Source organism: Trachurus japonicus, chromosome 21 (assembly GCF_045865225.1).
Source record: "Trachurus japonicus isolate A0001 chromosome 21, Traja_1.0".
Classification (NCBI taxonomy): Eukaryota; Metazoa; Chordata; class Actinopteri; order Carangiformes; family Carangidae; genus Trachurus; species Trachurus japonicus.
Window position 1 is genome coordinate 25,179,212 of NC_140927.1, and position 24,633 is coordinate 25,203,844.

Consider the following 24,633-nt stretch of genomic DNA (forward strand, 5'->3'; position numbering starts at 1 on the left):
TTGTCCACCTGTGGTGCAACTGAGTCTGGCACCAAAAGAGAGAGAAACGACAAACGCACACAAGTGGCGTTGGAGGAAGAAGAGGAGGAGGAGGAGGAGGAGGAGAGGATCAGGGTGGCTTGAGTCTTTTAGTCTTCATCACATTCCTGTGCCAGCCGGCTGTCTGGCTGTCCCTGGAGGCCACAGCCACCACACTCGATCACAGGGAGTGTCAGAAATACACACGCACACAAACACACACACACACACACACACACACGTACATATATATACAGTAGCACTGAGGACTTGTCCTGTCCTCTGTCCTCAGTATCAAATGGCTGTTGTCAGCAAAGGCAGGGCCGCTGAGCTGGAGCCAGGCCAGGTCATTTCACTTGAGAATATTTCACAGCAGCGAGGTCGCTGTGCTGCGTCACAAAGCTCAGCAGCCTCACTAATCACAAAGTCACCATTATGCTTATCTAAAACCACAGTGCTTACAAGTTATGGAGCCGTATCTGCTGCCCAGTGGCTTACTGCTGCTGCTACGACATGCAGCACAGCAAATGTCATGGTTTGTCTCTTGATCCCTGTTTTATTTTGAAGTTCCTTGTCTTATCTTGCTCCTGTGATTACCTCATGTGTCTCACCTCCTCTGTCCTGTTTGCAGACACAGATGCAGAGGACAGGTATAGTCAAATACAGAAAATGATTTATTCATTTATGGAGGACACGAAAGAGCACACAGGAACACAAGGGATGAACGCAGATGAACTAACAAAGGGCAAAACGCTGAGGTAAAATACACAAGGGAGAGACACAGGTGGAGTAATCAAACACTGGTGATCACAGGAAGACAAGACACAGGAATTTCAAAATAAAACAGCTGAACAAGAGACAAATCATGACAATAATAAATCCAGGTTGTAGTCCACCCCGCAAGTTTTCGACACAATACAACTCTCTCGTGATCTCATAAGACCACAATGAGGTGATGAATGTTCTAAAAATATAAAGCCAACTCAACAGCTATTTCTCAGCTTTATCAAAGTGTCATTTCTTCGGCTCTATAAATGAAATAATGACACTCTCTGCTCCTGAGACCTGCTCTGTTTGAAAGTGTTGGAACTTTATTTTATTTTATTTTTAAAGGCTCATAACAGCCGAGTTGCTGCGGTGGTGAGAATCTCATAAAAACCCGCACTGACACCACACACACGAGTTCACAGAACAAGAGAGTTGCTGTGTAAACAAAATACTCAAATATAATAGCTGTTATATTGTGTTGGCAACACCTGCCGAGCAGAGCTGAGAGAGAGCTCATGGAAAAAAGAAAAAAAAAATTACAGGACAAAAATCGAAAAGTTCAGACTTCAGGTCCCCAGGACTTTGAATGCATCACCTGTTGAAGATTATAAAAGTCATATTTCAAAACCGGGGCTGGATGAAACCAATCCAAGGCACACACAACTCAGGACAGAGCCGAGACGTGAAGGCTCAACAGGAGCTCCCTGCCCACATAAATCTCTCATAGAAATATGCAGCCACTGGAAAACACTCATTTAAAGCACATGATGGGGGTGTTACCTCTGTGATCCAGACAGAAACTCCAGCACGGTAGAAAACGGGGCAGAGAGAGGACACCTGAAGTTAAACACAGTCTAACCACCGCAAATTGCCCCCCCCCCCAACGTTTTTACATCTTGTTTACCCTTCTTTACCCGCAGCGGAGCGAGAGAGGGCCCTCTGTCATTTGTGCTGCCATAATGAATAGGAGCACGTCTCCAGCGGGTCAAAGACGCGTGGGCACGGCCGCCATCACCGCTGGTTTGTAAATCGCCAGGGCGTCTGGGCGTCACGCCAGCGGGGGCACGCTGTCGAAGCAGCGGGGGGCATCGAGGGTGGCACTTTGTGAGAGCCGGCTGTTTCCGCTGAGTGTGTGTGTGTGTTGACTATAAAATACACATTCACCAAAATGGCCAAAAGTATCTGGACACCCTCTGTAGACCACAACTTGAAGACTTTTTCTATAGTAGATTTTTTTGGGCTTTTGCCTTTAATTAATAGTAGAGAGAGAAAGGAAATGGGGAGGCAGAGAGAGGGGGAACGACATGCAGCAAAGGGCCACCAGGGTCGGGCTTCGATCCACTGAGCTAAACGGGGCCCCAACAGCTTGAAGGCCTCTGGTCTCCAGTTTTGTCCCACGTCCACAAAGACAAACCCTCAACACTCACTCACTGGTGGCTGAATGGCTGAACAAAACACAACTCCGCCCACACCAGCACATCTTCCCCAGAATGAGGGAATAAATTAGCTCCATAAAGTGCTTCTTTATGAAAGAAAAATAGATATTTATATAACTGTACACCTTATCTATACAGCATAAGGACAGGCAGCACGACAAGAAGGGAAATGATCTCCAACACATGCGTAGCTCGACAGAGCCTCCCTGGCTCCGCCCACAAGGCCGGCGAGACCAAAATCCAACAAATCCTCAAACCTAGACAACCAAACACATTGCTACTTTGTTGGGTTTAAGGCATACACATATTTTGCAAGAAGTTCTCTCTCCTAGCACTGAGAAAAAAGAAATTATTTTCATTTTCTCGACACATCATCTGGGCAGAAGTTTCTTCTTGTATGGTGTCCGACAACTATTGTGTGATTTGAAGTGGGTGTGGTTAATGCGGAAAAGCGCGTGACGGTGATGTTTGCTGCAGTGGGACGGCCCTGCTACGATTTCCCAGGAATTCTGCACTTGAGTTTCTGGAGAAGTATGAAATGTCCTGGCCAGAACTAACTTTGAGAGAACAAATTTCTTGGTTCCTGCAGAGCATGTACTACTGTACACGCCTTTAAAAAAAAAAATGTGTAGCCTAACTGTGGAGCGATATTTTTGGGTTATGGAGGACAATCTCCTATAATAATATAACACCTGAAACAGGATAAGTGCGCTGTTGTGTAGATTAATGGTTTTATAATGGATCCACTGAGCATATAATGTGTTTTGCTTTTGTTTTTTTATCAAGAAACTTTTCTGTTTTTCTCAAGTTTTTCACTGTGAGAATGTGATTTAGAGTTGTTAACACTTAACTGCATCCTAATGTGTAAATAACTGAAATAAAACACTTTTGTTATTTTTAAATTCAGCTCTGTGACTTTCTGGCTCTCCCTGTTCAACACAGGAGAAGAGAAACAGGGAAGGGCAAATTCATGTGTTTTTTAAACCTTGTCTGACCTCTGACAATTGTTCCTCCTCCCTTCCCCCCCAAAAAAACCCAAACTGACGTCCTGAGAAACAGTCAGATTTCACCTCCGAACCTCAGCCTCAACCTGCTGCTGCAGAGGAGCCACAGGTTAAAAATCAGCATCTCCTGCGCACACTGCAAACACTGACCCACTTTATTTATTCAAGGTGAGCGGGAGATAGATGCTGTCATCTGCATACAGAGGGGCCTTCACACACACATAAACCCAGACATCTGAGACAAGCTGTGCAAAGAGTTGTTCTCTCTGCTGTTGTCTTCTCGCTGCTCCCCCGAGGGCGTCATAACTCACCGCCGCCAAAATGAGAAGCGAAACCAAGAGCACTGCAGAAAATGAGAGAGCAGTATGTGTCTAAGTAGCACACACACACAGAGACACACACACCTGCCTGTCTGACCCCCTGTGGTAATTGCTAGTGCTGTTGCAAAGACATGACGTAAGTATTCACCTATCTGCTTTCATCACAGATGCACAGGGCCAGGTGTTCGCGCACAGTTGCAGGTGAATAAAGCCCAGCGGCTTCGATGTAAAATGGATTTATTGTAGAAACAAGGTCAGATCTCTGGACACCACAGCATTAGACACTGCTGCAACACATGAGAACAAGAAGGGACAGACCAGGCACTGCAAAGTCAGGCAACACAAATCCAATTCACACATACAGTACAGAGAGAGAGAGAGAGGACTTCAGTGTATTTGTTCTTGTATGTTTTGCTTTTTATCCCTGAATGAATTAAAGATACTCACGCTGACCTCATGTGCAGCTGTGCAGTTTTTGGATATATATTTTTTTTCTTTCAGAGGATAAAGACGCTGCACTAATCAATATTTCATGCCAAAGATATTAGTAGGAGATGCAGAAGCAGAAGAAGTGCATCTTCTTCGTAAAGTAGGCCTGTGTGCTTTTCTAAAAGTTTGCTGTTTTGCAGATTGACTGTGAAACATTTGATGAGAGCCCTTCTCATCTCAGTGAGCGTTTCATCTTAAAAGCACAGTGTTGATGTTCATTCTACTTTCCCTATTCTTTGAAATGTGTTTATTTACTTCTCAGTGAAGAATCCTTCAACTATTTTTACACAAACACACATTTTCACTTATTTTCTCCTGATGGACGTTTTACACTTAGGTCAGAGAAATGTATATATACTGCATATAAGTGTCAACATATATGTTCCTATATCAAGTGATATTGCCATATACAGTATAACAACCATAATGACATAGATCCACTGGTGCATGAAGGTACAAGTGGGAAACATAAATAAAATTTATTTTTTTTCTATACTATAAGATCTTGTGACCATTTGTGTTATATATTAGCATATATTTGGGATTTATATACATTTATGTAACTCTATACGTCCTTAAAGTGATGTATAACCACCTAAAAGAACATATTATTACCACATAAATCCTTAGGATACACTGAGATATAAGTTTGGGATGGCTATATATTGATGTAATATCTCTACATACTTATATAAACATGCATATTTCCATAGGCTATTTGTTCCATTCCTTAATACAGTAAGTTCAATGTGTAATTTGACATCACATTCACATATGGAAATTCAGTATATGTGCATATATTACATTTGTGTGTCTGGGGCATGAAAGTCTTCACCACTGACAGTCGACAACTCCAAAAAGAGCAAAGTAAAATGAACTTTTGAACTTTTGTCTCTTTGCTGTGTATGAAACAACCACAGACTGGTGCTGCGTGCACAGAGTGCTGAAGATAACATAATTAAAAAAGTAAATAAATAAGTTATTATGAACAGAGTTGAGTGTATTGAGGCTCAGTCACACTCACACTCACACAACACAACACTACACCACCACCACCAGTGCTCTGTCCAGCTGAGTTCCAGCAATATATTTGTCATTTGGAGACACAGTGTAGGTTCAAGACTGCTATTGGGACCTCAGCCACAGTTTAAAAAGGCCCTGACTAAAGCTGCTATCGTGGTGGTGGGTGATGAATGGGGCTGCTGGCCAACACAAGCAAGAGCAATCTGCAGTGAGCGGGGGCAGACATTTACTCTGCCATCAAACATCCAGCGGTTGATTTACACATAGCTAGAAAGTGCTCCACTTCCTTCCTGTTGCAGCTCCTTGTAAACAGGAATATAAGAAAACAAGGACCACCACGCCTTTATTCCATCGAGGTCAGGACACAGAATTGCGCGACAGGTGTGGACAAATGACACGGTAATGTTACCTCCTGTAGGTGCATGAATACACAAAGGAATGTGTGTATGTCTGAGGCTCATTCATCATACCCTCTCTAGTTCTTACACCGGCATCACACACTCGCTCGTGCGCTCTGAGCTCCTTCACCCTGCGACTGATGTGAGACGGCGGAGCCGGAGGGGTCGGGTCGCCGAGAGCAACAAGTGTTTGAAGGTGGCGGCCAGGTGTAGAGGTCACCGGAGAGGAAGGAAGAGGAGGAGGAGGAGGAGAAGAGGAAGATACAGCGCTATACATGGTGCTCACACATACACACATTATTATGCACTATAGCAACCCAACAGAGGCTCCTTTCAGCTGCAGTGTTCTGGGGCAGCGGCGGAGTAACGACGGGGGGGGGGGAGGAAAGGAGGCAGGGGAGGGAAAGTGCAATGAAGTGGGAAAATCCAGGCAGGGACCAGGATCCTCAAAAGGATCTCTAATGGACCCTGAGATCCAGGTGAGGGACATGAAAGAGGGAAAGGTAGCGGAGAAAAGCTTTGAGGTTGTTTCTTTGTGTCCGATATGAAGAGAGAAGAAGCAGTAAGTAGGCTATGTGAGTGTGTGTGTGTGTGTGTGGTTGCATGTGGAGCCACAGACTATCCATATAATAACTATATACAGGGATGCTTTCCACTGTCCAAACCCTGCTGGTCAAATATCCAGACACAATGTTTGTGGAGTGTTTTTTTTTCTTCTGGAGGTTGGTGTGTGTGTGTGTGTGTGTGTGTGTGTGTGTGTGTGTGTGTGTGTGTGTGTGTGTGTGTGTGTGTGTGTGTGTGTGCGCGTGTGTGTGTGTGTGTTGGGCAGTGGAATGAAGAAGCACGGTTGGCTGCTTATCTCTATCATGCAGACGTTTGGCCTCCAGTCTTCCATCACCTCACTTCCGTGTTAACAGCCTGCACGGTAACCGCAGCGGCACGGGACCCCCATCCTCCTCCTCCTCCACCACCACCACGCTGCCACACCCCCTCCCCCCCGCCGCCACCTGGGAAAAGGGGGCCACCTCCACTCGTTTGATGTCCCCCGGAATAAGAGGCGAGCAAACCAACGCCGACTCTGAGACAAATGTTTCTGGCCATAAATCAGCCGGACGGCGAGGAACCGACATCAGGAGACACACAGGTGAATCTCATTTCCTTCCTCGGCTTAATCCAACATTTCAATTTATTCCGGCTTTCATCCGCCAAGTCGAAAAAGTAATAGATTTTTTTTGTATAATAAATAATTCACATGATTGTGATTAAACTGAGACGCGGTGTTGGTCGAAGGGGGGCCGCCGCCGTCGTGCCTCTCAATACTGACGGTGACGACGGGGCCCGAAGAGCCGACTGTCTCTGTTTCTGCCAGGACATTAATCACTGTCACACTCCTCTCTTTCTCTGTCTGAAACAGACCCTCCTTCCCCCGCTGAGAGCCACTTCTATCGTCATAGTAACCAAAGCCAACCGCGAAACCAAACTCAGCGGTGCTGTGGAGGTAGTGGGACACAAAACAAACCCTGTTCACACTCTTGATCACACTTGATGCTGGAAGCTGGTAAAAACTTATATGCATCGTGGTCTTTTTTTGTTCCACTTTGTTGACTTGAGCTTTTTTTTTCTTTTCAGTGGTGACGGACGGAGTCGACCTTTGTGTGGAGCGCTGCAGTCAAACATCAAATGAGCACTGAGGTCGTATTCTTAAGGGTCTACACTCAGAGGGGTTTGCTTTTACACTCATATCAGAGACATGTGGTTGTACAAGCTCTCCTTGTTCACCACCGGTTAAAGGGATAGTTCAACATTTTGGCAAATTGGCCCATTGCCATAATCCCTATAGTCATAGCAGTAGGTTCGTTACCTTTAATTGTCGGTGCAAGCGAGTTGTTTTCGAGGTAAATACAGAGACTGCTTTCTGAAAAAACTGTCCCTGAAGGCAACACACATCAGTGGTTTTGCATGAATTTACCTCTAAGACGGCTCTGTCTCGGAACATTCTGTTATTATCTCATAGCGTGGTGAATGTGCAGGTCACAACTTGTCCACCAGAGTGTTTTGGAGTTGTTGGATTGTGTATTTGATGAGTTTGATGAGGGAAACCAAGAAATCCCATGAGCCTCTGTAGTGTAGCTCTGAGCAGCTCACGGCTCTGATCCACCGTTCTAGCTTGCACCGACAAATAAAGGTAACGAAGCTATTGCTAGGACTATAGGGATTATGGCAATGGGCCAACTATCCCTTTAAGGGTCTACACTCAGAGGGGTTTGCTTTTACGCTCATATCAGAGACATGTGGTTGTACAAGTTCTCCTTGTTCACCACCGGTTAACTAATGAGCACCTGATTAAGGCTCCTCTTGCAGCACCATCCCCCTGCAAGCCACAACTCCAGGAATAAGCCTGTAGCTCACACACAGCCACACACACACACAACATGAATCACAAATCAGCCACCGGTTGGAGAAAAACTCTTCTCTGTTGGCTTAAATCCAAGAGATTTCTGGCAAGGGCCAAAGAAAAAGGTCAAAAGATGCAGTGGAATAATTTCTCCTGAATGTCTGGTGGGGTTAAGCTGGAGTAAAGCCGGCCGTGCATTGATACCCAGCGCGTATAGGAGAAGCTATCAAACGCAAACACTGAATAATAGTACTGGTCCGATTCTCAGTGTTTTAGCATCTGAGATGGGAGATAGGCCAGACAGTATAATATATGGTGTCTGTCTGTTATTGCTTGTCTTTGTTACTCAGTCTTCAGTCCGGGACCATACTGCAGCGTTTACACACACATATACACACACCAGACAAAGCAGACTGTGGGCGATACTGTCGCTGGTGATCATTTTAAAAGGAGGATATACTGCAGTATTCATGACATATCAAGAAAATGATATTATCGAGTCAGAATAATAACAACTTCCACCATGAGGGGGTAGGATATATTGAAAGAAGTGAGCATCAGGTAACAAAAGGTTTTTTTTTCCCCCCAGAATTCATTGCAGCATTGGATGAGATAATATGTAATCATCCAACATGCAGGAGTTGTTGTGTCTCAGTGTCTGCAGGCCAGAGTCGGTATAATAATAACGCATGCAGCATCCAACATTTAGAGGCTTCGGGTCCTGACAGTGAAAGATGAACTTGTCAACGAAGAGGAAACTTGAAAAGCAGCTCAAACAGCCGTCTCTCTGCGGCTCGTCCTCCGCTCTGTTGTTTACCAGCGGCTGACAGCGGCCGTGGTCCCATGTCAGGAGGAAGTCGAGATGAGGACGATTGAAGTCTGATGTGAAATTTCCCAAACTAAGCTCATGCAATTATCATCATGGTCCATCCTGATTAAACTGAGAACAGCTCCAGTGATATAAGATGATTTTCTAAATCTTTAACTGGTCAAAAAAAATTTAATAAAAATAAATAAAAGGGGATAAAAGAAATCAGAGCTGAAGCAACAGGTGGAAAAACACCATGAAGAACTATTGTTGCCTTTATCATTGCTTATAGGTAAATGTGGAAATTCATTGTGACAGATGTATTTAGTTCATGGCCAAGCTTAATTGGATTTTTTTTTACAACAGGATTGAGAGGAAATGTGTAAAGTTCAGGCAAAAACAAAGAGCCCAGGGGACAAAAAGCTCTCAGGAGGAGACGATTGGATTGGAAGGAGCTGGGGAGAGTTTTCACGCACCAGCCACCCTCCTCTCTCCAGTGAATTTAGCCATTGCACTATATTCCCAGCCAACATCTGACAGAGAGAGACAACTTCTCTCAGCATATTTATTGCTGCGGAGTCATTAGGCTCGTGCTGCAAATCACAGCCTGACATGCGGTTGTCCAATTACATGTGCGACAGGGATGCAGGGTTACGGTTAACAGCGAAAGCGAAAGCAGCCCAACTCGATGGTCATTACTGTAAATATACACAGTACACACACATGTGCACACAAACACATGGACAATATGCAAACAAACGGGCACTCTCACAAACCAGACTGCTGACCAGCCGAGACGTTATGTGCTGTGCTGCCTAATGAGCCAGTTATACCACTGAGAGGCAGTTAATCAAAGTCTAATTCTGGAGAGAAACCAATGCTAATAAAAGTTAAAGTAAACACATCACTCTTGAACTCTTGATCTGCTTGAGCTAATAGCCTCCAAAACCAGCTGGTATTGTCCAGATGACAGACTGAGCCATGACAAGCCTCTTACCCCCCTGAAATAATCCCCACAACACAATGGCAACATCAGGAAAGGGTATTATGAAGTCACTGTGTTAACATATACAGCTGGGATGGATGTTCCAGGAGTTGCCAATGCATCCTGATCGGAGAGTTTTCTGCAAACCTGTTCTCACTAAGCACAGAGACTCATGGAGAGAGTTTAGCTCTCTCGCTGTGACTCCATTTGGAGGAGATATAACCATAATAGACGCCCCCTGGGAGAAAAAAAAAGAAACATTATTTCATTTAGATGGTTTCTTAAGGATTCCTACAATTGGGCTTTTCAAAGTAAAATACGTGAACCCCAGAGATCCAGGAGAGGAATAATAAGAATTCAAAGCAAGTGAAGGTTTGATTAACAGCACTTATTTTGCACAGTGGCTTTTTATGGAGCTGTAATAACATGGATTTCAAAGCTTATAGTGAAAGATAGAGATGTGTCATTATATTAAAGTAAAATGTTTGAAATTTCCATATTTATGCCAGTATATAACTTCTGTCATTCTCAACATGATTTATTTCTGCTTTGTGCTAATATTTGCATATTCACATTTGAAGACATTTCTGTCCAAATACCTGGATTTATATATGACTGGGTGAAGAATTGTATAAAAGCTGAAATAATTAGTGGAGAAACATGACATGCAGATGTTTCCATGAGGAATCATATAGGAAAATAATGTAAATCCTATGCAGCCAGCAGAATTCAAATCAACTAAACAGCTATGAGAAATAGAGGATGTCACACACTGTACAGATTATTAAGTCCCCTGAGGCAGATTTGCAGTTTGATATATTGGTCAATGTAGATACAATATGTTTAAAATCAACACTGAGCCCACTTATATGAACATATATAGGACATTCCACAGTATAAGGTAGAATAGAGGACATCAAGTCTTATTACAGATATTATATGGATACAAAGTCCAGCTCAACTCCTAAACCATATAGTTTTATGAATCAAATTAAAAGTCACATAGACTCTAATGGGAGTCTTTCAGGAAAATGTTTCTCAGGTCCCTTTGAGGACTTTGAAAATTCATGAGACCTCTAACATATGAGACCTCTCCAGTGTCTTGTAAAGCAAAAAAAAAAGAAAAAACGGACAACCTGAGAGCCCCATCCAGCTCACAGAGCCAGGGGTTCAGAGTGGTATTAAAGCAGCGGAGCAGGGACAATGTTCCCACCGTCCCCACAATGGGCTCAACACCCATCTTCCAACCCAGTCCTCCGGGTCACAACAAGCCTTGAATAAGCTCCCTTCCTAAAGCTTCTGGGGGTTTCAGCCATGCGTCCACAGCATCAATGGGAATAGTGTTCCTCCCCCCACAATGGCCAAATCAACTGTGGGAGCACTTTCTCCTCCTTTTGCTCTCCTTTTATTCTTGCCCTGCTCAGACCTTGCCGGGGCTGAACAGAGGAGGGACGGGAGAGAGAAAAGGCACATGCCTTCACGTCCGCTTCGCACGCATACAAAGAGAAAAATCAAATTGCTCAGACATGCACGCATGCGCACATGCACGTATGAGCGCATGCTTGCACACAACACACTCTCACACACCTCATCTAATACCAAGAGGGACAACAATGAGTGGAGAGGAGAAAAACACTGAGGAGTTTGACACGCTAAGAAAAAAATGCCTCCTTGAAATGACTAATAGAGGAGAAATTAAAGGCAGTTTGTATCGTCTCCTGATGGTTTTCAAGCCCTAAAGTGCAAGTCTAAGAAATGCCAGCAATTACACTACATTATACAATACAAGGGCTGCAAGATAAATCTTTCATTTTCTTATCGATTCATCCGTCAGTTGCTACGCTTTTTCATGTGAAAATTCATGTCCATCACAAGTTCCCAGAGCCAAAGCTGACATCTTCAAATTGCATGTCCTGTCCAACTGGCCAACAGTCCACACCCAAAAAAAGCTGAAATCACAATGATAGAAAACAGACAGAGTCACCAAACCCTCACATTTAAGAAGCTGTGGTCTATAAATCTTTTGACAGTGTTGCTTCATAAATTCCCTGAGTGATCAACTAACCAGGTACTAAAGATGTAGCGGAGGGTGGCCTGGGAAAACCTAACTAAATCCCCTGACACCACCACCGGAGAAACCTCTCTGCATCCCAGTGTTCAAAGCCTCCATTGTGGAGGCAGCTGTTCAGAGCTGCCGTGAAAAGGCTGGAGGTGCCCGTCGCAGCAGCAACCTGAGAACCTGCTGATGGACGCCAGCGGTTAGAGGGACTGAAGAAATGGATGGTTGGCCATCCGACACCCACCGGAGCTCCGGCGTATTGCTGAACCTCCATATCCACAGACTGGGTGTGAACCTGCTCTTCACCATTTGTGAGATTACTAGAAAGGTAAAGGTGTCTGCGTTGTGGATGTAATTGTGGACATGTATCCTACAGCAGAGTCTTAAACACAGTTATAATATAATATACAATATAAAGCTTTGTGCCCTCTGCCATCACAGCTGTAAACAACAGGTGCTAGAAGCTGTATTATAATAACTGGCCTGCTCTTTTCTTCCATGTATTACTGTACATTGTCTGGTTATGTTGTGTTTATGTTAATGTGTGTTGGTGCCTGTCTGGAGCAAACTGTGAAAATGAACTCCCCCATCTGGGACAATAAATTATGAATCTGAATCTGAATATAAGAGGTGTCTCCAGTTTGTGGACTCTGCTTTTTGCAGACGATGTGGTTCTGTTGACCTCCAGCATGCGCTGGGACTGTGTGGAGCGAAGTGTGAAGCAGCTGGATTCAGAGCCACCACATCTGAGTCTGAGGCTGTGGTTCTCTGCCATGCACTTTAAGGAGCTCCCCTGTGGTCAGGAGTTTTGTGCGGTGACCAAAAGAATGAGAATCGCTTTGCATCCCTTAAAGCCAAGCGGCGGTTTGGCCGTCTAATCGGGATGCCTCCTGGGCACCTTCCGTCGAGGGTTTTCTGGGCACGTCCAACTGATACGTGGGTCGACCCAAAACACACTGGAGTGACTATATATCTCATCTGGCCTGGGAACACTTTAGAGTCCCGCAGGAGGGACTGCAAAACAGAGAGCGACGTCTGGGTAACGTCGCTAAACTTGGCTCCAGTGTGACCCGACTCCAGATAAGCAGCAGAAAATGGATGGATAGATTTCAAAACTATAACATTAACACACCAAACACACACACACACACACACACAAAAGAACTTGTTAGGTAGAAATATTTTTCTCCGCATCTTATTTTTCTGCCTGACAGATTGCCTGCTCTTATCATCTCTGCTACCTCTATTTGCAGAGGTAAAGTAATTACAACACAGAGAAAAAAAAGAGAGCAAACAGTGATGACAAAAGTTGCGGACACAAATTGAGGCTGTTGAGTCGCATCAGCCATTGATTAGCAGGATTGCAGACAGAGCACAGAGATGCTGCTGCAGCCCTATCAGATTTCACAGACGGGTAGGTTGTGCGTCGACACACACACAGAGAGAGTTCAGGTTGCAAACAACGGCCACACCAAGTGCGCCCAGCATTCAGACACAATGAGATCCTGGGAGGCTGAGGGGACCCAGACAGACATTGTGGAATTATTCATTTCCACCCACTGGCTCAGACTGCACCACGCAGACTGCTGGCCTCCCTCTGCTGACAGCAGATTCTCATCAGGCTGCTGCTGGAGTGCAGCAAAGTGTATTTGTCAAGCTACAGTTTGTTGCTGACAGTAAAATTGGCCACAGATTTCTCACATCAGCCCACAAAAAAAAAAAAAAAATCACGCCTAAGCCAAAATTTGCATGTTTCTGCACAAGTCATCAAATAACTGTGGAATGATTTCATTTCAAATAAAATGAGGTGTACTCAAGCACAGGACCTCAATCAGGCTTCGGAGAGGCCCGTGAATGGAAAATGGCAACATTTATGTCAGCACTGTCGGACAACATAATCACATTCAGGTGACAAGGCAGCACAGCTTTGTATTCTGAGTATAAAGACCACAGTGAATATTGAGGCGAAGGCTGCCGCCACAAGTCACAGCGCCTGAAGCTGTGATTTCAAATCTGGCATTATATTTACATAACAGAGAGCAACAGACGCTCCAATGTGGCCGCAGCGTTCGCAACACACAGAGCCACTTTAAGGAAGCGGCGCGCTCACTGTACTGATTCCTTGAAACATCCTTAAAAAAAAAAAGAAAGAAAAAAAAGCATGGTATGTTTTCTGCTCTCTCTGCATGCAGGCAGCTTTGTTTTTCCTCAGTGTCCCCTGACCTAATTACCATGTGAATCCTGCTCAAGAAGGCCACTTTAAAAGTCTGAAATCTCTCTGCTTCACTTTCACATGCCTGGCTCAGTGCTTTGGAGGAAGAAAAAAAAAAGAGAGAGAAGTAAAATCAAGATCAATGGTCGGCAGAGCACGTCTCAGCTAGCCACTCACCGCCTCGCAGCAGTTCTTAAAGCATCTCTCACTGGGTTTTTAGTGTGGAAATGCATCTTTGTTGCTGCCTCTCTCAAGTAAACGACTCAACAAAAAAAAAGAGCAAGAGGTGTTATAGTGCATAAATAAAAACCGAGGTCTGGTTCATATGAGCATCGACAGATGTCCTGGAGTGCTTGGCGGACGTGCATGAAAAGCCAAACAGCTGAATGACCGACTAACAGCAGAAGTATAATGCTGTAAAAGCTGCCGTTTCCCGCTGAGCTCTGGGGGGTTGAAGAGCTGCATCCTGAAATGACCAAACAGTTTGTCAACACCGGGGAGACAGATTAGTTTCCCCTTTAAACTTATTTTCTACTTTTATACACCTGGAGATATGTGACTGTGTGAAGAAGCAGGCTGAGACCAGACTGGATCAAACCTATTATCTGTACCTTTAAACAGAAACCTTCATGGAGGTCGGAGCATCCTGCTGTTCTTCCTTCCTAGAGAGCTAATACCAGGCTGAAGAGATGACAGATCAAGTTCTCCTGACATTAAACTTTTATATCCGTAGATCCCGTCTCAAACGATGCCTGACAACAGGAGTAATCCACATTGCACAGCATAAATATGCATCATTAAAAATTTGATGAAGAGGCTGCCGGCTCATCTACTCCTCACCTATCATATTAGTTAATGAAAATGAATAATTCATGTCGACATCAGATGCCACGAAGATACGGACCCTTACATATAATCACAAAACAAAACACTTTCACACGCTGTAACTACAAAGGCATCAAGGAGAGAGAGAGAGAGATGGGAAGAAGGGGAAAGTGAACATAGAGGTGGTCTAAGAGGAGCGAGGAGGAGGAGATGGAGATGGAGGAGGAGGTGGTGGTGGTGGTGGTGGGGGCTTCATCTAGTTTTGTGTTTTGTTTTGGATCTCTTTTTGCTCTGCTGGTCTGGTTCCCCTCACCAGGACCTGTCAAGAGCCCTCATAAGTTCATCAAAGATGAAAACCTGCTTTCCATTTGAAAGGACTGACCCAGGATACTAAAACAGCTCTTCAAATAACAAAAGCGTTAATCATCCATAAGACAAGCATGTGGGCTTGACAAAACCTGTAAGAATATATGAATATCAATCAAAAGATAGGGCCAGATATGAGACTTTCACATGTGTTGATTAATGAACAAAGTAAAAAAAAAAAAACTTGCAGACTGCTATTCTGAATTTCAGACGGAGACAATGAAGTGGTTTGGATGTGAAACAGGATCTGATGCTACGTCATATATAACTGTCCATTTAAAGGCATCAATATTTATTCAATTAGCCTGGATCACTATTTATAGTAGCCTAACCAAATAGACCCAGGATAACAGTGCACAGATGCTTCTGCCCATGGTGGGTTTTAAAGTGGAGTGTTTTTTTTTTTTTTTTTAGAAAGGCTGGATTTGCATAAACTTGTTATGATGTCGTCTGACACATTTTCATTTCCAAAAACTCAAAGCAGCCGCGCTCTGTTCTATTTGAGAGCCATTTGTATGTTAATGAACATCACAGTGTCCCTCATTGATGTTGTTAAAGACACTGGACGACTGGAGCTCGACTAAATGCTACAGATGAAAAACAGCACAGCTCTGTAGAAAGGGGTCTAAAAGCCCCGGTGGTGACGGTTAGTGGTGGTGGCGGGGAACAGCTTTCAAGTGAGTAAGTTGTTTGATGAATTTAGTGCAACAAATGTGTTATTTTAAGCCGCAAATAACTCCAGCTCTGGACAGAATATATCTGAAAGCTGTTCCCAGATAAAAGCTTGTTCAAAAGTGCTTGACATTTAATCACCTGAAACAAAAAAACAAAAAAATCAAGCAATAATCCATTATAAAGCTGTGCTGTTCCTCTGTGTTTTAATTTGTCCGAGCCGAGGATGAGTGCTGGCCCTTTGCTCCAGCAGCACTAACAGCCTGGTCTGCAGCACTGTGTGTCTCTGTTCACTTGTTGGAGAGCCCAGCCAGCAGCACAGACAAAGTCCAGCACATGCAGCAAAGCCTCCCTGAGCTGCAAAGTGCTGCTCAACACTGCCCTCTGTCGCTCTGCAACATCACAGCCCACCTCTCGCTCCAACAATGCATTTCAGAATAATCAACTTAAATGCACACAAGAGGGAAATGTCCTATTTTACAATACTGCACGTCTTTGTTCACCATCCACAGCCTGGGAAGGCTTCAGCTGGACGCGTATCCATCTTGATACTTTAACATGAAGCAGACCTGGGGTGCCTGTGTGTGTGTGTGTGTGTGTGTGTGTGTGTGTGTGTGTGTGTGTGTGTGTGTGTGTGTGTGTGTGTGTGTGTGTGTGTGTGTGTGTGTGTGTGTGTGTATCTAACACACACGGAGAGGCAATTCATCCAAGTGGACAAGCTAATGAAAAATGACTCTGGGTGTTTTCATGCTGAATTAGTCTCACAAACGTTTTATGGGCTTTTGGAGAAACGTGGAGCAGCCGGGATGCTGTGCGTAAAGGCTGCACAGTGCGCGCGTAAAAGCCAATTTGTTAATTGCAATAGATGAGCAAAGAGGTCATTTTGTGGGGAGGCCTGGCCTACTCTTACATCGGTCAACAAAGTTCACAAGCAAAGTCGGAGAAGAGACAACAAGGTTGTCGGTTGTACATCACATGTTTGTGGCCCCAAATTAGGTTAGCACGTTTCAAATGAGTCGGAACGAAGAGAGAAAAAAATGCATATAAAAGGCGCAATTGAAGCATTTCCAGAAAAATAACACCAATCATGTTTTCTCTTCAAATTATTATTATGTTCAATATAAAGTTCACTTTATCGAAACCACAGGGCAGCGTGCAGCACAAAGTAAGTTTGACAGTGCTAATGTGGCTGGCACAGGCAGCTCCGGCAGCCCACAAATGCTGCTCTGATCCTGGGATGAAACGTGAGTGGAAAGTAAAACTGGCGAGGCATAAAGGAACTGTTAACTGCTCTGAATAACACATGCTACGGACAAATCGCCTCACCTGAAACAGTGAAAGTGGACAACAGGACGGGAAAGTGTTGGACATTTTGAATTGTAGGCTATTAATTTATATATAGAGAAAAAAACACCACAAACGGTGTTCTGCTGGAAAACTGGTCCAGAGGAAAAAACGGACCACACAGCATGGCTGAATAAAGCTCTCGAGTAGCCAATCCATTAGTGATGGAGGGTGTTTTTTAAAAAATTTTTTTATCTAAGCAGGTTACTCATGCTAAAACGGGGTATTTATTGATTCATCTCATGGAAAATAAACCCAGGACCTCAATAAAAACTCAAACTACATCCATTTCGCCTGCAAAGCCAAATCTGAAGCGAGGGCACGGGCTGGAAACTGGAGCACAACACACCTAAAAGTGCTTTTGTGTCAGTCATCTCAGGTATTTTGCCACAGAAAACAAAGAAAAAGTGATTTTTCCTTTACCTTCGAAGATGTTTGTATTCCCCCAAGTTGATGACAATGCCAGGCAGAGACGAGGAGAGAATCAGACTCGCACCACTGGACAGTAGAGAGTCAAAAAAATAAAATAAAGACCGGGGTCTTAGTGTTGTGTCCTCAGCCGCTGAGCGCGTCCCTTCTCCGAACAGAACGACCTGCAGCCGACAACTGCGCTCTCTCTCTCCTTGATCGTCGGACGATACCACCGGCTTCAAGGGGGAGGGGGAGGAGGGGGGTGGGAGGAGAGGAGTGAGGGAGAGAGAGAGAGAGAGAGAGAGAGAGAGAGAGAGAGGAGGAGGAGAAGGGGGAGAGCAAAAGATGGGGCCGATTTGCGCAATGTAAGGGAGGAAGCGCATGGACACCACCCGGAGAGGAGAGGTGGAAAGAGTGTCGCAACAACGCGGCCGTCCAGAGCAGAAAGCAGGCTGAATCACAGCATGGACCGGGGAGAGGCAGGAGGGCTTCTGGGAGAGGTCTGCCCTACATGTTGTTGTGTTGTCTGGGACTCCGCTGAACCTGCTGTGCGCCTCTGAGCGGAGGTAACCTGGCAATAGAACTCCAGCGGGCATAGAAGTGTTGATGGATTTATTTATTTATTTTCTGCTTTGATGTTTTGTCCAAACAACTGTGCAACTCAAACACATACTGTAAAAAAGCTTATCTATTCTATTCTATTGGACACACTCAATTCAGAAAACGTCATTTGTGCCATTATCATATACATTCTATTCTATTCTATTCTATTCTATCAACCAGTTAAAAGCCAAATAAAAATAAAACACCATTCAGATTCAAATGAATCATATGTGCAATTTTATTTACTCATATCGTCATCCTCCTTTTTCTATAAACTGGGGAATATAACATTAACCCAGTCCATGCTCCATTCAGAAAACGACTTATTTGTGGCATTTTATACTGTAGTTTCCATTTATCTATTCTATACTTTTCTATTGGCATTATCAGTTCAAACCACAGGGCTAAAACCTAACTCCATTCAGAAAATACCTAGCCTACTTTAAGCTGGTTTCTTTCTTCTGCTTTATTATTTATTTATTTATTTTTAACATCAGCCCACAACCAGGCAAACTGAACTAATACTTTCTAATGAAATGAACAACCTACTCCAAGTCTTCTGTAGGTTATATTTTAAATGTGATCCTTGCATGGGAAAATGTATTTAGGCTACTCTGCATGGTCGATACACATTTTTATTTGTTTATTCTTTGCTCCTGATTTAAACTGTCCATGTATTTGCATTTGCTTTGCATGTGCCTATTGAGCCGAGCACTGCAGTTGTTGCCGATAACATAGCCTACCACAGCTGTAATAAAATCAAATATTCTAAAGGAACACATTTTAAATTGATAAAGAGCTAATTAACAGACACTCAATCACAAACCAATTTGCTAATTACCCTTCCCATGTAATTAGATGTCTTACAATATGGCTGCATTGTCCTGATAAAAAAAAGAAAAAAGAAAAAAAAGTCGTGTGTCTAAACTATAACACGTAGGCTACGCTCATAAACGCCCTGTAATAACATGGAAAGGAGCTGTTGAGAGGAGGGGCGGAGGCGGCAGGTGCAATTCTACCTCCCACCAGCCTCATTTTCAGAACCACATTTCCCAAGGAGCCTTGCGCCGCGGCCAAGAATATGTGGAAAACCGATTGCGCCTGCGTATCCAGACGTGGCAACGGCATCATGGCTTCTTGGAATCGCTACGGGAGTCGGATGAGAGAGGCGAAAATGTTCATGTTGGTGATGCTGGTGAGTCAAAAGAAGCTCTAGTAACGTCCTACGTGTGTGTTTGTGTGTCGTGTGAACGGTAATGGTTGTGTTACGGGAATGACGCGCAGCACAGGCTGTTTGTGTCCGTTAAGGAATAGGTAGGTAGGTAGAGGAGGAGGTTAAAAAAAAAAAAAAAAAAGGAAAAACCTCCTCAAACCGCTCCTCGCCGCGTCTCCTCCTGCAAGCCTGTCCTGTCCGAGCAGGAGGTGAAGTTGACAGCCCCCAGACTCAACTTGGTGCTCGGGTTTTTCAACTCGGTTGTAGCGGCAGTGTGGGTGGCTGGACCGCGGGTTGTGTGGCGCAGGTAGAGCCGAGGGAGATGTTTATGTAACGGCTAACGCAACCACACACACAGGCAGCGGGTCTCCGGTCAACGGTCGCCTGAGTACAGGGGCTCTCCCTCCCCGGTGCTGTCCGTCCTAACCACGGTCCTAACTACCGTAACTCACTAACCTCCAGCGTTGAACGGTAAACAACACACACAGACAGCAGCAGCAGCAGCAGCAGGAGGAGCAGGAACAGCAGACCCGAGGAAACCAACTTTACCTCCACTTAAATGTATCTAATTCCTCCATTTCCTGCACTAATGTCTCCTAAAGGCTCATGGGTAGCGGGCTTGTTGTCATTAAACGCAACAGGAGTCGTCTCGTGCAAAGGGAATTGAAAGTTCAAAACTTTCAAACTCATGTGTGGGCTACTAGGCTTATAACGTTACTCACATAGGCAGCAATAGGCTATGTTAAAACAGAAGTGCCCCTATAGTAGCACACAGTAGCCTATCCTTCCATGTCATGTGACTGTCGGGAAGGAATTAGTTGGCTCTTGACCAAAAATATTGCTCATATTCATTACAAAGACAGAAAATGGTGAAAGTTTTTCATAAATAAACTCCATTTCAACAGCTATTTCCAGAGCTTTCAACCTTATTTTTTCATCCTTCTTCCCAGTCCATGTTCAAGTTTATTATTTATTTCATCAGTTTACTTCTCAGGGACAATGCATCTAGGTACTGTTACATCCAATTTCTGTGCAACTGATGCAATAAATAGGAGTTCTGTCCATGGCCAATTTGCAGTCATTGTTGTCCCCGGTTAGGCTTTTAGGAAATGACAATCATGATACAAAACTGGCAGTTAAAGCAGGCATAAACAAGCAGTCGCATAAAAACATAAAAAAGTAACGGTGAAGCAGACACAGACAAGCAGATTGATGATAATGGCTAAGAGAGAAGAACTGATATGACTAAGAACAAATGGAGAAATGTTGAATATACTACTATGCTGTATAAATTAAAACATGGATCTTAGCGTTGGTTTGTAACTGAGTACAGTTTCATACAAAACCAATGCAAAGCATGTTTACACCTGCATTATGTCCCTATTTTGAGCCTAAACCTGTTTTTGATCATATCGGGTTATGACAAACCTGATTATTCACAAAATCCAGTTATTTGTGTGCCTGCAGGCATGCATTGATTTCTCACTATCTCTGCCACTACGAGGTCCATATAGTAATCCAAATAAAGTGTTCACACCCTGGTTTCTATCTCGAGGTATGCAGACGCACTTTTACATGAAAGAAAACTACTAATTCTATTGAATGAAAATTTTAGTTTTATTCTGTAGGTCTCAAAGGTTGCAGGGGTATATTTAGCATTTAATTGCCCAGGCACAACAGATCACCTTCTCCTGTAGCCTATGTCATGGAATTGGGATATCCCTTAGCTCCTGATAAGGCATCCATTGGTTTTCACTTTCCATTCATATTAGTATGATATGAAAATCAATCAGCTGATTCTATCACAGTGACTATCTATTCTGTGTCCATTACTGCTGTGAGGTAACACTAACAGTGCATGCTTTTCTAATAAGGCGGTGAAAAGTGAAAATGAGGGGTCTGCAAATATGTGCTACAGTGTGCAGCGAAGTGACAGAGCTAAAACCTGCAAACATTAATTCATTCCACCATCAGCAACTGTTTTTTTAATACGGACACAGACCTTATCCTGCTCTGCTTCCTGTTGCCTGTTGCCTTTGCAAATAAGGGTAGTGCCAGCCAGGGTGTGTGTGTGTGTGTATAAGCGTGTGAGTGTGTGTATACATTGCAGTCTGTATGCACTTGGACTCTGACTGTCTACTTGATATTTTGGGACCGTGCCACAGCCTTTGCATTTGAAATGAAATCATGGCGATGGGGTTAAAGTGCTGACTCTCTCTGCTGTAATTTGACAATATTTACATCCACAACAGATGTACAGTGCTGGAATCTGTAGCCCCATATACTTGATTGTTAATCTTCTCCTGCACTCAGTGACTGCATGAAGTGTCTGACCCGAGCCTCAGTTGCCTTTTTAAGGTTTTTTTTGCTGTGCTGCATGCATTGTCATAAAAATTGGTTAACAAAACAGTCAGTTGTTTAGATGTGACATTACACAGTGCCTAACAATGCTGCCTTTAATTTCTTGATTTGAGGATGTGCTGCTTTTCTCTCTTGTGTTTAATTGGGAGTGAAAACCCTTTGGGACTTTTTTACTCAGACAAAACAAGTCATTTGAAAAGGGCACGTTGGGCTCTGGGATATTGTGCTTGAACCTTTTAACTATTTTCAAACATTTTTATAGACCTAATGTTTTAAAAGCTTAATTGAAAAACAAAACCAACCTATTATTAGAGGATGGGAATGGGAAACGGTTATTATCTGCTGCATGCCCTAACCATGACATGCTGATATTGCTGTAACACTTTGACTACCTCTGTGCTTATCATCCAACACCTCTACTTACTGTGCGTGTGTGCATGTGTGTGTATGTAGCACTTTTCGGTGTCTGGAGTTGATTCCAGGAGGGGATGGATGAACCATTGTAGTGCATTGTTGCAGGGCAGCTGTCTGGGTTGCAGAAAACTACCTGTCAAAACAATTTAGTCCAGACTCCCCCCACAGACGCACATACAAAATGAACTATTTGGTTCACTTGCGCATGACTGCTATAAGCCCACAACGTTGTCTTCGAGTCAATTATGTTTTTCAGTCCAGAATAATCAATATGTGTGACCCTACCTGTTTTCAGTGACGTTTTATTAACTGATTGTTAAAATAAGCAGTGTTGCATGCCACAGGGCAGGTGGCCCATATTGATTTATACCCCAAAGACAAATTTTTACTGGCATCCGCCTTTTGGCAGGAATGTCAGACATTGTTGCATGTATAATACACACACTGCTCTAATCACACTTAAAAAAAATGTCCACCACTGTTACTTTATAGATACAAGTGGTATGTTCAATCTGTGATTGATCTTCATTCATTCATTCATTCATTTCATTTATTAAGGACTGCAAAACAAGTCGGCAGAATTTGCTTTCGGCACAGCATAGTGGCACATAGTTCTGTGTGGCACAAAACATCATCAGACTATATATTTAACATATATCAACAACATCATTCAACATCAGAAATTTTACATACAGACTATAAATTTAACAGATTTAACAGATCTCCGCCTCTGATCACACAGAGCCACGTCTTTCAGCCCAGAAACAATTAAAATGTCAATTATAGGGATGCAAATTATCGAGTAATTCATTAATCGATAGTTGATAGACCTTATCGATCGATGATCGATTAATTGATAAGCGGCGATTTTCCTGAGAACCTAAATTTAAGGGGAAAATTCCTTATGGACTTTACACTAGTATTTGTTGATTTATTTTAAGAGCACAGCACAATGAAAATGTTTAAGTAGCACGTTATTTGGGACAGAGAGCTCTGAGGTTGAAGTCCTACAGTATCATAATGAGATGAGATGAGGTGAGAGAGCTGCGTTTCCATTACAGATTTTCGCAAAATAAAAGCGATATTTCTGAAACTTCGAAAAAGTGCAATTGCCATTTGCGGGTGTTTCCATTGAAAGGTATTTTGCGAATGAGCCGTAATGCGTCTTGCGTTTCTATGGTGACGGCACAGCAATCTCAGCTGCCGACAGCTGTTGCTGTTATTGTTATTAACAAAGACGAGAACAGCGCTTGATTGCTGAAAGGCAAAGCCCGTGTGGCGCTGCAGCGGCCACAAATAAGGACGCACTCACACGGGCCAGTTGTTCCGTACCGTGCTGAAGCCCGAACCCCCCCTGTCCCCCGCTGGCCCGCACTCACACCACCTCCAACCCAAGCTGCTCAAGCACGGCTGCCTCCGTTGATATAGAGGGATTATTTGTTTACCAACACAGCGGATGTGCGCTTTAACCTGACTGCAGAAAGAACGGAGCCTTTTAACACCAGCGGTGATGAGGCGCTGTCGCGCTGACAACAATATTGTGTCCACACACCCGTACTGGTTTATGTGACTTAAGGTGACATGTCGGCGCAGGAGGGAGTGGGAGCGTGGATGCGAGCCAGTCTCCTTCAACCATGCAGGGAAAAGGGGAATGATAGGAAAGGGTTTTCTAATTTATTGAGAAACAATGCCCATCAGCAATGCATGACAATAAACATGTGGTTCATTTGTCCCCTCAAGTTACATAAACCAACACAGCTTGGACACACGCGCTGTTCTCCGCGGCACCGCAACGAGCGCTTTTTTTTTCTTTTCTTTTTTTTTTTTAAATTAAGCTCCGGTAGCGACCGGCTAAACTACGGTAGGATACTGTAAACCAGCGCGGATCCGGTGTGTTTATCAAAGCTTGTCCGCCGTGCTGAGGCACCGGGTCGGTTTGAGCTGCGTTCAGGCTGCATTACAACTCCTCAGGCAGCTCCGTGTCGGCGGCTTTTTGACTCGTTACTCACCGGTCGTCTGTGTGTTAGCGATGGTACAGCCTGAGTCCCGTATAGCTACAACAGGTAACAGTGTTGTCTCTTTTCACCTCCTCTCCCTCTCTCCCTTGTGTGCTGCAGTGCGCAGCGCTGCACACGTTTACACAGAGATCTGCTACATTATGTCGGCTTTGCTTGTTTACATTTCACAGTAAAACTCCCATTGAAAAGGAACGATTAATTGCAAGTAATTTAATTTAATCGATTAAATTCTTATCGACAATTAATCGATAGTCGATTAATTGTTTGCATCCCTAGTCAATTAAAAGTTATATAACAGCATAGAAAATCAACAAAGCTTCACATCTGAGAGGCTGGAACCAGGAGATGTTTGGCATTTTTGTGTGATAAATAACTCAAATTATTAATCACTTATCAGTTTATCAATTCAACCTTTTTCTCCTCTAGCAGGAGTGAGAGTAGCCTGGTGTAGCTTTATTAAATGTCAACACAATTAGTAGCACCACATTTCA

The 24,633-nt window shown here is 43.8% G+C and overlaps 2 protein-coding genes across 6 annotated transcripts in view; one reads left to right on the forward strand and one right to left on the reverse strand.

Moving 5' to 3' along the window:
• The window catches only part of sema5ba (sema domain, seven thrombospondin repeats (type 1 and type 1-like), transmembrane domain (TM) and short cytoplasmic domain, (semaphorin) 5Ba), a 184,824-nt gene extending 167,040 nt beyond the window's left edge, over nt 1-17,784 (reverse strand). For all 5 annotated transcript variants that reach the window (XM_085764225.1, XM_085764223.1, XM_085764224.1 and 2 more), the window contains exon 1: nt 17,546-17,784. The gene's annotated coding sequence lies outside the window, so the exon portion shown is untranslated. The remainder of the gene's footprint in view (nt 1-17,545) is intronic.
• A 1,463-nt stretch (nt 17,785-19,247) lies between these two features.
• The window catches only part of pdia5 (protein disulfide isomerase family A, member 5), a 57,924-nt gene continuing 52,538 nt past the window's right edge, over nt 19,248-24,633 (forward strand). Inside the window, exon 1 of the mRNA XM_085766401.1 lies at nt 19,248-19,331. Within this exon, the coding sequence (XP_085622527.1) occupies nt 19,266-19,331 (66 nt within the window). The 5' untranslated portion in view covers nt 19,248-19,265. The remainder of the gene's footprint in view (nt 19,332-24,633) is intronic.